Genomic DNA, 15547 nt, shown 5'->3' on the forward strand with positions numbered 1-15547 from the left:
GAGAAAAGATCGGGCGAAATAAAATCGTGTGGATTAATAAACTAACGGAGCACGCACGTAGACAGGACGGGTTGGGGCGTAGTGGTACGCGGAATATGATTTCAACATCGTATCAATTAGCAACGCGCGAGCCTAAGAAAACGCACCCGGGTAGGCGAGTCAGGGGCATTAGGGGGTGGGTGGATACGGTTGACGCGGGCGCGTTCTTCTTCGGGCCGGGCGGCGAGTGCACCGCACCGCCGCCGCCGCCACCGCCACCGCTTGAAGAGACCCCGCGACGTCGGCGCAGGGCTAGGCACGAGGACGGCCGCGGATGACCGCGCGCGTTGGCGATGAGCGGCGATGAGCGCCGTGGATGAGCGGCGGCTGCGGCTCCGACGAGGTGTGGTGGGGAATCGCCGCTCGCAGCTGGCAGGGCGCTGGCCCCGCCCACAGTCTCCGGAATCGACTCCGCCCAGTTACGCGCGTGTACACACGTACGCGTATACGGGCGCACACACGCGCACGCAGGCCGTATATCGATGCACACGGCGGCGTGTCGTCCCCGCGTGCGTGCGCAACGCGCGCCCGTCCCCCCTACGCCTCGCGCCCAGGACAGCTTCGGCGTCGTCGTCGATCTCGTGCGCCGGGCAGGCGGCGGCGGCAGTCAACAGTCCGATCGCGACGATCCGGTTCGCGGTCTGGTGAACGCAGCAACAACCGCCGGCGCTCCTCTTCCTCGGCGCACTATCCTGCGCACGCACCCCGTGGTCGCATCATTCGTCGCTATAGCCGTTCCGCTGCTATTATCATCATGTTTTACCGTCGGGCCGCAACGCGCTGACTGTTACCGCCGTGCGCTACCGACCGACCGACCACTGTGCAAAACTACTTTTTTATACATACGTACATGTACATGTAATCTTTGTCGCGCGTGATAAGAAAAAAAAAAAAAAAAAAAACCTATTCGTTTTTACCGTAACGCGCTCCGACCCTCTCGCACGGGGTCGAGCAGTAACTGTCCGTCTAAGATTCCGCTGTTCCGTCGACTGGAAGACATCATCGCTTCCGTGCCGTAGTGCACACCCGTGCATGTTTCGTCGTCGACCCGCCGCGACATGAGCCGAGGTGAGTCTACAGAACAATACAATTTACATTACAGTGCACGGTGCGTGCAAATATTTCCCCGTAACGCGTCGAAATCTGTGTACCTCGTACCAGTGATCCGTAAATCGTTAGCTTCGTTCGTTCAGCAACGTTGCAGATTATCTGTTGGTAAAGTTATTATAGGTCGAACATCGACCTCTCGAAGTTTTCAACCGATTTACTGCGTACTGTTGTTTTCGCATGCAGCCCGTCCCGACGCTTCTGATTACGATTTCACGTCGTTAACTTTTATCGCACGGCCGCAAACAAAGTATACGCGATATCGTTGCTGTAAAGAGTAGTACGTTTTTACATATCGATAACACTCGTCTACATATTATGCTAATTAACGATTAAAATATTCTCAAACGCTTATTTCATTCATGACGTTCCGTTTAACACGTGTGTATCAACAAGTATGTACTTAATTATACGGTTAATGTCTTTATAAAACGATATTTTATAATTGTTTACGTATAGATCGTTCAATTATTTAACTATACACGTTTATCCAATACAGTTATGTATTTACGGTCATGTACAATGTATTTAATATAATATGTCTACCTATACCATCTCAAAAATTATGATTATGAGATTGGTGTTTGAATGTATATTTATACATATTTATGCAATCATGCGCAGGGACCGAAATCGTGTGCAGTACGACACACTTTGTGTAATACGAGATTAAAAAGTGTATTGTGATTTTTTGATTTACACTCATATTATGGTGTTCGTTTTTAATTTTTCATTTTTTTTTAATTAAATTATTTTATATGTTTTTAAAATTCCAAGATGAACGTATCAGTAAAATCGAAAATATTAAATATTTTAACAGTGTTACTCATTAATGTTAACGTTTGAAAGGGGAATACGGACAAAATCCTTAATAGTGCAGTACGAAAAAGTATATACTTTAGCCTCTTGTTATACGAATAAGATCACGTGAATAATTTTTATAAACATTTACAATTAAAATTATTATGCCACTCGTAGACTATAGTTCATGCTGTAAATTAATGATATTTCATTGTGTATAATACGTAGTAAACAACATTTTTTAAAATAAATTGTAAAACGATTTAAATTAGCGTCAAATTTTAAATCCTATTCTGTATTAATACTAAACGAATGATATAAGCCCACAGTTATTTCTTTTATTTAAACAATTTAAGTATACAATCGTTTTTAAAAGAATATTACAATATTTAATGTGATTTGCAATAACTTTATAATTTACTGCAAACAAAAATACTGTATTTTTTTATTCATAATAATTTATCATATTTCTATGTGGAGACTATTTCTACAATATTTTATGTATAAGTATGTTATTTTTTACAAACAATTATGTATACTTATACTCGATTCGTGTGAAAATTATTGCAATAACTATATATATATATATATATATATATTTCAGATTTTGTGTTAAATGTTGTATTATAAAAAAAAGTGTCTTTTTTTTAGGGGGTACATTCATACCGTGAAACCTCAATGTGTATAGGTACATCTCAATTTTTGTCCCCCTTGTACGCGCAATATGTACAATTGCGACGGTTCTTAGACTGCGAACAGGTTTATATGAGACAATTTCACGTATATAGGTGTACCTATCACCAGGAGTGGTAGTCCCCTCGTGCGTAACGGACGCGAACCGTAAAAATCCGTCAAAATATTGAAAACAATATTTCACGGGATCGGGATGAAAAAAAAAAAAAATTAAAAAAAAAATTAACACTTTAATAATTATTTTACCCCATCGAAACGTCATTATAGTCACGACGGGAGAATGTAAAGTTCAAACGCGTGCTGGAAAAATGTCAACTACCATAAAACATAAAATACTGTGTACGGATACATCGCATCCATTTCCAGACCGAAAACCGTATCCCTCCCGTCTACTTAAGCACGATAATATAAATTTTACGTTATTTTATTTTTATTTTTTCGTGGTACATAGTCGAATCGCTCTGATGAAAACACGTGCTTAGCGATAATTTAATGCTATTCCATTGTAATCTATCTATAAACAATAGTTGTTCGAACACATTTATAAAAACTCTATATACATATGTGTGTATGTGTGTGTGTGTGTGTGTGTGTGTGTGTGTGTGTGTTTACGTATTATAAACAATTGCGTGCGTGTATATACTGTGAGTATAATCGTATTATACGGTCGTTGTCATCATTTTAATGCCGAGTAGTGTGTCTGTATGTCTTTACGTTTACCGTGTACAATAATGTTATTGTACGCATAAGCGTATTTGTAACCCGAAAAATCTGTATCGTTGATAACGAGAGAAAAAAATTCATGAGCTGCAAAACCGCACATGTGTCGACTACTGTTGCAAACGTGTTATCGCGTTTTTAACGAAAACAATAATTTAACGTAAATCGTGTGCACGCGCATGCATATGCGTATGTACCTACTATACGTAATAATGTAATAATGTAATGTTATACGCACACAGTGCGTACCCGCACAGAAGTCTGACAAACAATAAATAGTGAATTAAAAAAAAAAATAAAATAATAATAATAATAAAAAAAACCAATGAGCATTGCATTGTTATTTTCTAATCGTTATAATTACACAAATGCCTTCCCGGTGATCGAAGGAATAATAATAAATATCCTCGTATCGGTTCGATTACCTACTGTTAAAAAATACCCGGGCGATAAAGTTGTTCGATCGATTACTCGTATTTATTTATTCAAAAATATTTCCATTCATCGTCGTGTTATCCGGTTTCCATTGAACACTCGTTTCGCATACCTATTTACCAGTACAATTATACGCGTATCATGTGCAAAGTTTAATATTGTAAAAACACCATTAACGAGTGTGATTTTTTTATTATTCAATGAGTAAAGTAATAGCCGTCGTAAAAATAATAATCACTGCAATTAGCAGTTGTCGCAATGCAACGGTACACATGCATTTGGATATACGACACGCAGCGTATTCAGCATCTTTAAGTTCGCGGTAACGTTACGATTTCGTTGATACCTGTAATGAACATAAACACTTTTGATAACGTTTATCGTAATTTAGTCATCGAATGCGTCACACGATTGCAATCTAATACAGTTAAGAACAATTATTTACAATCGCTCGCATTATGCATCATTGCCATTTTTCACGGGGCATACAATTATTTCCGAATTTTTTTTTTTTTTTGTGAACAAACGTGTATACTGTATTACACGGCTGAATGTTGTACTATAAATGTGCACGCGAAACGTCATCGTTGTCACTGAAAATATTTTAAGTTTTCATAGATAAATATAATATGTAAATAGTTAAATCACCAAATTATAACCGTAAGAGTATACGAATGACATATTTTTTTTTGCATCAAATAATAGGGGTCACACATAAGTATATCAAAATCAACCGTAGAAATACTAAATCGTTTTTAACTGCCTTACTCTTCTTTAATTTTTTTTTCTGTCTAATATCTGGCATTTATGAATTTCAATTTTGATCTGTACACGGAAATAATATATTATCGCGTGCGTGACAAAAAATATTTTCGTTATTACAGTCGTGATTGTGTTTCTCGATCTACACAACCCTGCCTCGGAACCAAGTTGTATGTCGGCTGTGATAAGATAGAAAACTACACGATTAGAAAAGGGGCAGACGGTGTGTGTTCGTCCGTGTAGTCTTTTAATCTCGACCGGTGTCCAAACATCATGTCTTCGAGGACGTTCGGGCCGTTGAAAAAAATTAAACAAATAAACAAAACACATCCCTCCGCGCCGTTCGACCTCGTACTCGTAATCCGTGGAACCGCAAATGAGTAATAAACATCAGTATCGCAGACAAGTCGAGTACCAGACACGATACCGGTGCACCGGCGCAGGGAAGATTTGAACAAATATTTGTACGGTCGACCTTGAACGTGCGACAAACAACCCGCGAGACGGAGATAGATTGTTTGTCGTCGATACGATATCACGCGCGAACAGGGCGAAGAACCACAAATGTCCTGATAAACGCGTCTCCCTACAGCCAGTGATTTCGTGATGTTTTTCCAGAGTTACGTTCCTTAGTTGTAAAGTTTCCTTCTCACGTGACGTTCAACGACTATCGTCGTTTCACACGTTCTTTTCGCGCGTTTACACATGACATTCAAATCCAAGCATAATAGTACACGTTTTGCGGTGTATACCAGACACACGAGCCACATGTGGCGTAATACACATGTGATGTAACGAATTTATACGAAAAAACTTAATCGGAAACGATTGTTTTTTACAATTACTTCTTTATAAATTAAAATCGTTCCAAACCTTTGTGCATTTACTCTACACCTAATAAAACGATGTATGCTGTGGAACACGACGCTTCTGATCACTTGAAGCGTTTTGGTTCTCGTCTAATCCACACACCGATATCGAATTATTTTCTCAACTATCCATACTATATATACGCACTTACGCATCGGAAATAAGTACACGAAACATTTTTAATTAAAATAAAAACTGATTATAACTAATTATCAAACAGCATATACGAAAACAAATGTTTCCTTACTACGTTTTTACATCGTATACTCGTATAGTAATACAATGATTTATATTGAAAAAAATCAAAATAACCATACGAACTTGTAAATATTAATAATTATTTCTAATATTATTTTAATCATTCGTTTTCGAAAAAAACATATAAATACATAAGAATTGTATTTTTTATTTTCTATTTTTTAAATGCCATAGTTGTAAATTACGCGTTCTGATTATTAGTTTTAAGTATAAAATAAAATATTTTCGTTCACGTTCTCAATTCCTAATTTCTAAATTGCATTTAAATACCTATGTAATTATATGATTACTGAACGAATAGTAGTACCAATATTCCGAAACTATCAAATTTCGCGTGGTGATCCTATATAACAAATATTAAATCTATATTTTACATGGACAAAACATACTTATCGAAACCGTTAAAATATAGTTTAACATGATCGAAATTTACATTAACACAGTCCATGATGTGTATTTTCCAAAAATTGGATTATATAAGTATAATAACTGTAGAGATATTTTTTAGGTTATGTGATGGACAAATGTTGAACGTGATATTTCCACATCAGATCTGTGTACATATAGTTAAACAGTATTCCATTATTTAAGTTTATACTGTATTTTATATATATTTATACCAAATACCTAGTATGTGTCGATGTTATATTTCAAGATATGAGTTTAATATATTATTATAATGTCAATCGAATACCGAACGGAAAAAATAGTGATTAAACGCAAACGTTTATGTTTTCCCAGGCAGTAGCGACGATGGAGGTGGCGGTGGTGGCGATACAGACGCGGGTCGGAGCGACGACGAGCGTTCGTTGTCCAGCGACAGTAGTGGCGGAGGCGTTGGCAACAGGAGCCGGAGCAGGAGCAGGAGTAGCAGCATAATCAGCAACGGCGACAACAACAATGGCAAAAAGGAATCGGTGACGGCCAACGACGGCGACGGTGGCATCATCAGCCCGAGCGGTATGAACGCCGGCTTCAACTTTTTCGAGTCCCCTGCCAACGCGGCCGCCATGCCGTACAACTTGGAAGTGCGCAATGCCGGTGCTGGTGGAGTGTGGACCAAGACCCAACTCCCTAAGGGCGTCAAGTACGGACCGTTTCTAGGCAAGTGGGGACCGAAGCCTGTGGACTCGCGGTTCGCCTGGGAGGTGAGTAAAAACTATGATATAGGAAACTAGGAGACGAGATAAAGAGAGAGAGAAAGAGAGAGAGAGAGAGAGAGAGAGAGGAAAAAAAGACGTTTCTTTTTTTATTATTATTATTGTTTTGATCCCCTTTTTTTATTTTCGCGCTCGCGCTCAAAAGTATATAAAGGTATATATGTATATATACATGTATGTACATACTGGTAAATAACAGTAAACATGGTGACGAGAGGGAATAATCTGTGCAGAGAAAAAAAAAAAAACTGCGATATCTCGGAAACGCGGGTTGCCACCAACGGAAACTCGCCGCCGCCGCAGCCGCGACGGACACAAAAGGTGCGAGGTGAAAGAAAAAACGTCACTTTGACAGTTGTTAGAGGGACGAATCGACGGATATAATGTCGCCGAGGTGTCAGATGACCCCGCAGGGGATCTCCGCGAGATTAGCTTCACACATGCACGATCGATATGCGCGCGTACCTACGAGTAATGTACGTGTAAGATACGTGCGACCGAAATGCTCGTAGGCCGCCCCCGTGTGATCACCTCGACTCCGGGTGAAAGAGAGAGTTTAAGTATAAAAAATTCGATTGTTACTGCCTCGATCCCTTTTAAACTCTGCTATTACCACCTCTCCGTACACGTACATGAACACATAATATGTACTTATATAGGTACCTAATAATAGTAATATATATATATATATATATAAACAGTAATAAATGCGCCATGGAATCTACGAAACGAAATATAACATATAAAGGATGCGGCTGTTTCGACGCCATACAGCATCGGTTACTTTTGTTTATCTGTTGAAATCGAAATGACTAAAAATAAATACAGAGAGAGGGAGAGAAACCGTTTAAGCATTGTTGAATATTGTATTTCTAAGAACAACGCTCTTCCGTAACACGAAAATTTAAACTCGTCGTGCAATCTTGCAATTCCGTTTCGATACGTTCCAATCGCGTGTCTACGAGTTATCGCAGTAGTAAAGTAAGGGTGATTGATGTTCTGCAACGATTCCCAGTGTTTCAGGACGCGCTCGCAGTGTACCATCCTCTGATTTGTTTTCACCACCACACATGGACGGGCACACCGCTGCTTATCACAAACACCGCCCTCGTTCGGTTCATTAAAATTCGTTCGCCCGATCAACCGTGAAATCCGCCACCTATTCGTCGGGCCGACGACGGCTGCGCGCGGTTTACACGGATTGAGCCGTCCGGCGACGAACAACGCATCATAACGGCCCCCGTGCACATAATACGTGCACGCACAATCCGACCGCCAAATGTCCGCGGGATCGGTGGCCGCATTGTGGCCATGCGCCCGCGTCCCTGGTGCCGAGGTGCGAACCCTGATCGAATTTTACGGTCGGTATCATCTGCCCCCGGCGGGCGGTCCCTGGGTGTCCGGACCATCGGCGGCTACCGGTAACGCGCGTTACATTCTGTTCCGCGCGGACGCGCATCGAAAATAAATAACAATGTGCGCGCGATAATCCGCCCCGCCATCGCAGCGGCCCCGAGGAATGTCAACAGATAATTTCTTGATTCTCGTTCGCACCTGTCCGCGCGATACCTTACGTCGTGTGCCTCCTCGCGTAACGCGCACACGCGTTAGACAATAATCATGTGTAACACGTCTTACATAGGCCAGTCTGGAAATCGCGTGTTAAAATATTTACGACATAGAGCTTTCGGCAGTTCGTTATCTACCTCTGAATCAAAGTTCTAATTAAATGACTTCTCGTGTCGTTTTTTAGGCCCCGACAAACGATTCGTTCGGTTCGTTTCACATTGCATGTGAAAAAATACTCGTTTGTTGGGAGTACATTGTAAATCTTTTAGCCTGAATTTGGTTACAACAGTTACTTGCCTCGCGTCCTCGGACGGTACGAGCTAGCGTTACTGAACCCAGGATGGTACCCGTCAGAAATAATCCAACGCCGATGTTGAAAAAGAGTATTTTATTTACACTAAAATTAAAAATTTAAATCTAGCCATAATGATAAAAATGAAAAAGTTAGCTTATATTATAAATACATTTTGATTCGATCATCTAGCAATCAAAAAACTCGTTTTTTCGAATCTTTAATGGTTATTGACATATTTTGTAATTAATAAAACAGATATAAGTTTTTTTTTTTTCGTGGTGGTTATCTGGCTGCTAGGACCATCCCGTCTCATTATCCAAACCATCTATATTAATCGTCGAATCCTTCCAGTTTACTCCTCCTACTAGTCATTTATTCTACATCCCATCTCAACTTTGGTCTTACTAAAGGTTGTTTTCTCGAAAAAAGCTTAAACGATTTTAATTGTTAGGAGGGGGAGGGGGTCGTAAGGCGAGTGTTTTATTTTTGAGGTTTGCGACGTTAAAAAGTTTGAGAAACACCGGTAGGTGTACACGGTGCACTAGACACCCGTTGGACTGCACAAATTAGACATTATACCGTACACACCTCGATACCTACGAATAATCAACGTGTGAGCTCCGCCACCCCCGTTACGCACGCGCGGTCGGTGTTCGTCGCCGAATAATACTTCCAAAACGCGCATGGAATATATCATTTTATCGCGTCATGCGCACCGACGGCGTTCGTCTCACACGCTCACTTGGTCACCCGTTTGCACTTGGGTCTTAGCGGATAATGCACGGCCGCATTGTTACGGTATTTATATTTTGCCTATGTTACACACCCGTGTGCACGTTCATCGAGTGTTATCGTGCATCAACCGTTATCGTTAAATCGAGTGTTTCCAAAAGGATCGTTTCGATGTGACGCGCGAAAACGTACCGGGTGCATTCTTGTCCGTCCACATTCAGCCCGTTTGGTTTTCGCGTCATACTAAACGGTCGTAGGCGCACGGAGCAGTGCCGTATACAGAATTGTTTTTTTTTGAGGGGGGGGGAGTTAGAAAAAATGTAACATTACATTTTTTTGAATTTTGTGTGTTTTTATTATAATTAATAGACAATAATCATACATTAAAACAGTTCCAGGGGAGTTATAACCCCCTAACCCCTCCCTAGATATGCCACTGGCACAGAGGTTACACCAACACAATATGTGTGTGCCGACCACATACGTGTCTCGTGATCAGGGCCGTAGCAACCAAATATTACGCTCAGGGCGCGAAACTTCAAAATGCAGCCTTAAGTATTTTGATACATAAAAAAACACAACTGAATGTTTTTTATAAACACAATATAAATAATTTTTTTCTATAATTACGTAAGCGTTTGTTAATTTTATTTGAATCAATAACTTATTGAAATACAAATATACTCAATAATGAGTTGATTCATAGATATAACAAAATAATGTTTATAAGTTACATATGTATGTTTTTAAATACATGATATTAGTTTTACTTATAAGTAGTAAGTTTTAAGTAGTAGTTAAATTGAAATTTTTATTTTTGTGCCCTCCCAGGAATTGCCTTTGGGGCGTAGGCTCCTCTAGGCCACCCCCCCCCCCCCTTTTGCTACGGCACTGCTCGCGATGACGGCACTCTTCCGCGGGACCCTTCGGAATTCAAATTCCATCAAATCAATCCGTTCTTGCGTACGGATGTTTCGAAACACGTTCGATCATAATTTATAATACACTAACCGGTGTAGTTAGTCGTATATCGTTTTTTTTTTCTTTTGTACTGCGAATATTTCGCATCATTCGTTCCCAAGTGGTATGCACTCGGTCGCGCGCGAAAACACGTGTAAACGTTATTTTCGACTCCGGGGCTCTGCGGGGCGCGTCGTTCCGGTTAAGCTTATTGTTGTTATTTTTTTCTTCCACAAATCAAACGTTCTGGTAAAAAATTGCCGCCGAAAACACAAAACGCTAAACGATTATAATAATCGTTCGTGAGACACCTTGACGGGAGATTCGCGAGAGCTGTCAGGACTCAGGGGAGTGAATTCGAGTTGTACGACTCGCCGGGACGGGAAACAGGACGATGGTTTTTTTTTCGAACAAACGTGATTTTGCCGTCGGTTTACCGGCTACACGAATCCTTCAACTCGTTCGTACCGGAAAATTGTATTCAAAACGTTACTCTTTACTTTTTTTTTTTTTTGCCGTGCGGCACACCCGCGTAGCAGTGAAACGCGTCAACGACTCTGCGGCGATGGGCGGGCTGATGCAACGCGTGCGATATGCACTCCGCAATAATGGTTTTTCATCAATCAAAGCGATCGGCGGCTTATTGCCTCAGCGTCATCTGTTATCAGCATTCACACATCTGTAAAAACCATTCGGAGCGTGTGATGGTATCCGCGGACCCGGAATGATTTCGTGAAAAATCGCCGCAAATATAATACGTTCTATACATACATATGTTTGTGTGTGTGTGTGTGTGTGTGTGTGTGTGTGTGTGTGTGTGTGTGTGCGCGCGCGCATGTGCGTGTGCGTACACGTTATATTAAAATCGCGAGGGATTTTTACCATTTGTGGAGACGACGTGGCACCATTCATCTCAATCATTTCCGCGGAGGAATTCGCGAGCGCGTACAATATCGTACAATACTAGGCCGTCGCATGATTTGTCAGTTAAACGTAACGGAAAAGTCTCGCGCCGACCGAGTCGTGCAGCAGCGTTTTGGTCTCATTCTTTTCCTCGCCGCCCTCACGATCCCTCGGAAGAAAATATCGTTTTAATAATACCGGGCACACGCAGCGGAGTGAGAGAGAGAGAGCATACGAGAGTTCCGTCGGTCGTCGTTTCGCAGTTCCGTACGGACCGTAATGTAGGGTATAAAAGTGCGTTTCTTCACGCTCCCGCAATCAATATCACAGGAGTTTCGATAGTTTTCGCAAGTATCGAAACAAATTATACGGCGCCCATTTATTATTGCATTCTCACCGTTGCGTTAACTATTGAGGAGTATAAAACGGAATAACAAGTAACCAGGTTAAAACGTTAATGATCGAAAAGCGTAATATAATTACGCCTATACTAAATTTAAATCAAAATATTGGAAAACGTCGGCTATCATAAACATAGTGTCGTCGACATGACAAGAACCTAAAATCGATAAATCATGAGATACAAGACGGATATCGTCGTTTTCGTGCACTCTCAAAGAATTTTAAGTCAAAGATGAATCACTTCAGTCCACAATTGTACACAATAGTAATAAACTGTGTTGCACTGAAATTCTGTGTATTTGAACAGATACTATTTTTGTGGGTGTTAAATTTTTGTCCTTTCGTTCCAACGGTTGTTTTTTTTTTTTTAATTTTTGATTTTTCGTTTCCTGACTCACGGTCGTATAATTACATGTGTACATTATACTAAGGACCCATTACTTTCTCTGTTATTATTGTTATTTTATCGTAAGAACATTGGTACACGATTATGTGGTGAAGTCGAGCAAAACGTTCACAAGTCGTTGGTAACTGACCGCAATAATGAGTTAACTGAGTTTTCCTCGGGCCAACAGCGGTCGGTAACCACGCCTTCGTAACCACACGCGAAACGAAGGACTCGGGACTGGCGTCTGGCTAATTGGACAAGACCTCCCGACCAAGCTCCGCCTTTTCAAACTTCACCGGAGCGGAAAAATGATTCGTTTTTCCGTTTCAAGTGGTCATGGAAAAGAGAAAAGTCGGTTTTTTTTCACTTGCTAACCTGACGACCGGAAAAATAGTTCAAGCCGACGACTGCAGAAAAAAAAAAGAGAGAGAGAGAGAAAGAAAGACAGACAGAGTACAACGAGCAATATATTCGGGGTCGGTTGATAATTTAAGTGTCTCATGCCATGTATAGGGAGACCCCCCCAATCAGAGTCCTTATTATGTATATTTCTTTATATTTATAATATATATTTTTATTTTTTTTGCATAATGAAAATTCAACGTAAAAAATATTTTTCTACTTTTCTACCTTCTGAGAAAACAGGTAAAAACCGTCGTCGTATTCAAATCATTATTATTATTATGTTTATAAATTGTTTGCAATAATATATTCTCGAACGAATGCATTGAAATTGTATGCAAAACGTCAAGTGCTCACTAAACCGTGACTTTATGCCAAATCAAAAAAAAAAAAAAAAAAAAGGAAAAAAGACGTTGAACTGTCAAGAATTTATTAGGGGTGGTTTTTTTCATTGCTGCTAAATGCGACTAGCCGTTTCGCGCACGGACCGTTATCTGTACATAACATTATAAGATTATTCCCCTCGGATAGAGGAAAGAACAACAAACTAAAAATAACACAGTACGTGTTTATCATGTTGCCAATTACAAGAAGGGCGGAAAGACAAAAGAGAGGGAATTACATGTTCCTATATATCCTAAACAACTATACATACAAGCGTATGCGCATGTGCGTCGTGTACAGCACGTGACACCCTTAGGCCGATGCGTACAAATTAAACTCCGTTTTTCCATTTATTATTTATGATCGAACGTCGTCTTCGGAATTGTTAGCGTTTCGCGTTCGTTTTTTATTTTCGTTTCTTTTTATTCCCTGAAAACTTTCTTTTTTTTTTTTCATTAATTCCCTCGGCGGTGCGCTCGATGTATCCGTCGCGCGTGTGTACCGCGCACATTTCATGGCGAACTCTTGTAGGACGCGTTTACGTAAAAAGTTTATGACAAGCGAAACTCGCGGTTATTACGAGTACGGTACAATTATCGGGAACCACGTCGGTGCCCGGGTCGCGTTGCGTCTTTCCAGCGGTCGTATCGATTGTCACGCTAGCGTATACACCGCGTTTAGCATGTTCATCAGCGATTACGATAACTAACCGGATGAAAGACGAATAATGATCGATTATTCATAACGTCTAGATCGTCCCATCGCGATCGCACGTGGAACTTTGATCTTGCGCATCGTGCACATCTCACCGGTTCACGGGACGTACCGGGATCACTGTTAATATAAACCATTGTTTCGCCGCGCGCCTTTTGTCCGTGTCGTTGTTGTTTTTTTTAATTTTTTTTTTTTTTTTTTAAGAAAACCCGCAACAGTTTACCGGAGTTTGATTTATTACGGGGTGCCCGCCGATTTTCCGCCCTTCGCACGCACGTTCTCGGAATTATTTAATTTCCCGCATCATTGACACATGTTGTCTGCTGTTTTGTGCGTGCTCGTTGTTAAAAGAAGGGTCGTCGGCGGCGGCGTACACTCGTACAATACAGATAGGAAGAGGGTCGTTTCACTCTCTCCGCCCTCTCTCTCCTCTTCTATCTACACGCGCGTGAATCGTATTGTCATCTCTCCGTACGCGTACGGTGTACGTACATATACGTGTACATAACACACGTGTATTATGTATATATTTATAGGCCGTCAAATATCGCACAAGGGTTAGGAACGAGCGCGCGCGCGCGCGTCAATCCCTATCGCGCATTATCTCTTTCCCCGCGCGTGTTATTGTTTGTCGGGATACGGTCCCGTGAACGTCGAGGGCCATTAACGTCCGGGCGCGAACACGTATAAAACTACTATTATTATTATTATTATTATATTATTGCCGCGTCCTCTACACGATAATATTTTAATAGCAGTAACAACAATAATGAGTATAATCATTACGATATATATCGCGGATAGCAGTCACTGCACGTTGCAGCGGTGGTAGAGGTCAAGACTTCGGTGGTTCCGTCACACGGAGAGCCGTAGCCGGGGCGCGATCGGTGACCATCGGAGAGGGTGTTTAGTCGGTCATGAGCGGAGGGTATGCGCGCGTCCGTCCGCCGCGGATGCGAGTGGCGTTAATGAGTTATTACGGTCGTCTCGTCGCAATAATATACAAAACGTCCAGTGTCAGCTGCTGGACACGATGATATAACACCGTATATTAAACATGTATGTTCGTATATTTATGCGTACGCGCAGCACACCAACACACGGTGATATATGACGCGTACGTTCATGAGCAATATTTGAAATTTGACCGCTGTGCGTGCCAATTAAAACGGATTTTTTTTTTTTCGAAAACGAGCGATAAACACGTCACGCGCGCGCCTTCGTCCATACGAGATCCGTACGTACACGCGCACACGTGTTGGTGAACCCGGCCGTTGCGCGTTTAAACAAATTTCCTCAAATGACGTTTGCGTCCTTGTGTTTCGCGTGACGAAATTATTACGATCCTAAACGTCGATTTCCCCGCCGTCACATCGGTTCATTGCCAACGTCCTGCCGCGACACGATTCGATAAACCAATATGTACGGGGCAACCGTTCGACTATAACGTCACCGTTTTTCGTACTACGTTCGTGTATCGGTACATTTGCACAGAGTCAACCGTTAAGGATCATAACATCGATAACGAGAATCGGACGAAAAAACAATTGCTATACCGAACATTACAAAAACAGCAATTCTGTTCATCATCTGTAGAACCGCCGGGACAAAGAAATCCCTTCGTGTTGACGAAAGTTGAACTTATAGACGTTCGAAGTGTTTACGTTCTAGTTTATTTTTCTCGGCTTCACTGTATAGTGCTCCAATGGAACGGATAAGAAACTCACGTAGACTTACATATAATTACAACGAACGATAATACGAAAATGAAAATGTTACTGAATAATGTCACACGCTTTCGTTCCTGCTATCAACAAAATAATAATAATAATATTATAATACGTAGTAGTGTACACTTTGACGTTGCATTTTATATTATAATTATTATTACTGTACGTAAAGACAATTTTTTTTATCCGGTTAAATAATACATATACCTTTATGGGTAGAACT

At 41.0% G+C, this 15547-nt stretch overlaps 1 protein-coding gene across 2 annotated transcripts in view; it reads left to right on the forward strand.

The window, feature by feature from the left end:
• The window catches only part of LOC112688135 (PR domain zinc finger protein 16-like), a 94495-nt gene that overhangs the window by 65526 nt on the left and 13422 nt on the right, over window positions 1-15547 (forward strand). Inside the window, exons 1-2 of one of the 2 annotated variants that reach the window (XM_025561199.1) lie at window positions 613-1107; window positions 6427-6833. In XM_025561199.1, the coding sequence (XP_025416984.1) occupies window positions 1098-1107; window positions 6427-6833 (417 nt within the window). In that variant the 5' untranslated portion in view covers window positions 613-1097. Of the gene's footprint in view, window positions 1-612; window positions 1108-6426; window positions 6834-15547 lie in introns of those variants that run through there. The other variant, XM_025561190.1, reaches the window with a different exon arrangement.

The sequence above is a fragment of the Sipha flava genome, unplaced genomic scaffold (assembly GCF_003268045.1).
Source record: "Sipha flava isolate LNK unplaced genomic scaffold, YSA_version1 110_pilon_pilon, whole genome shotgun sequence".
Lineage (NCBI taxonomy): Eukaryota > Metazoa > Arthropoda > Insecta > Hemiptera > Aphididae > Sipha > Sipha flava.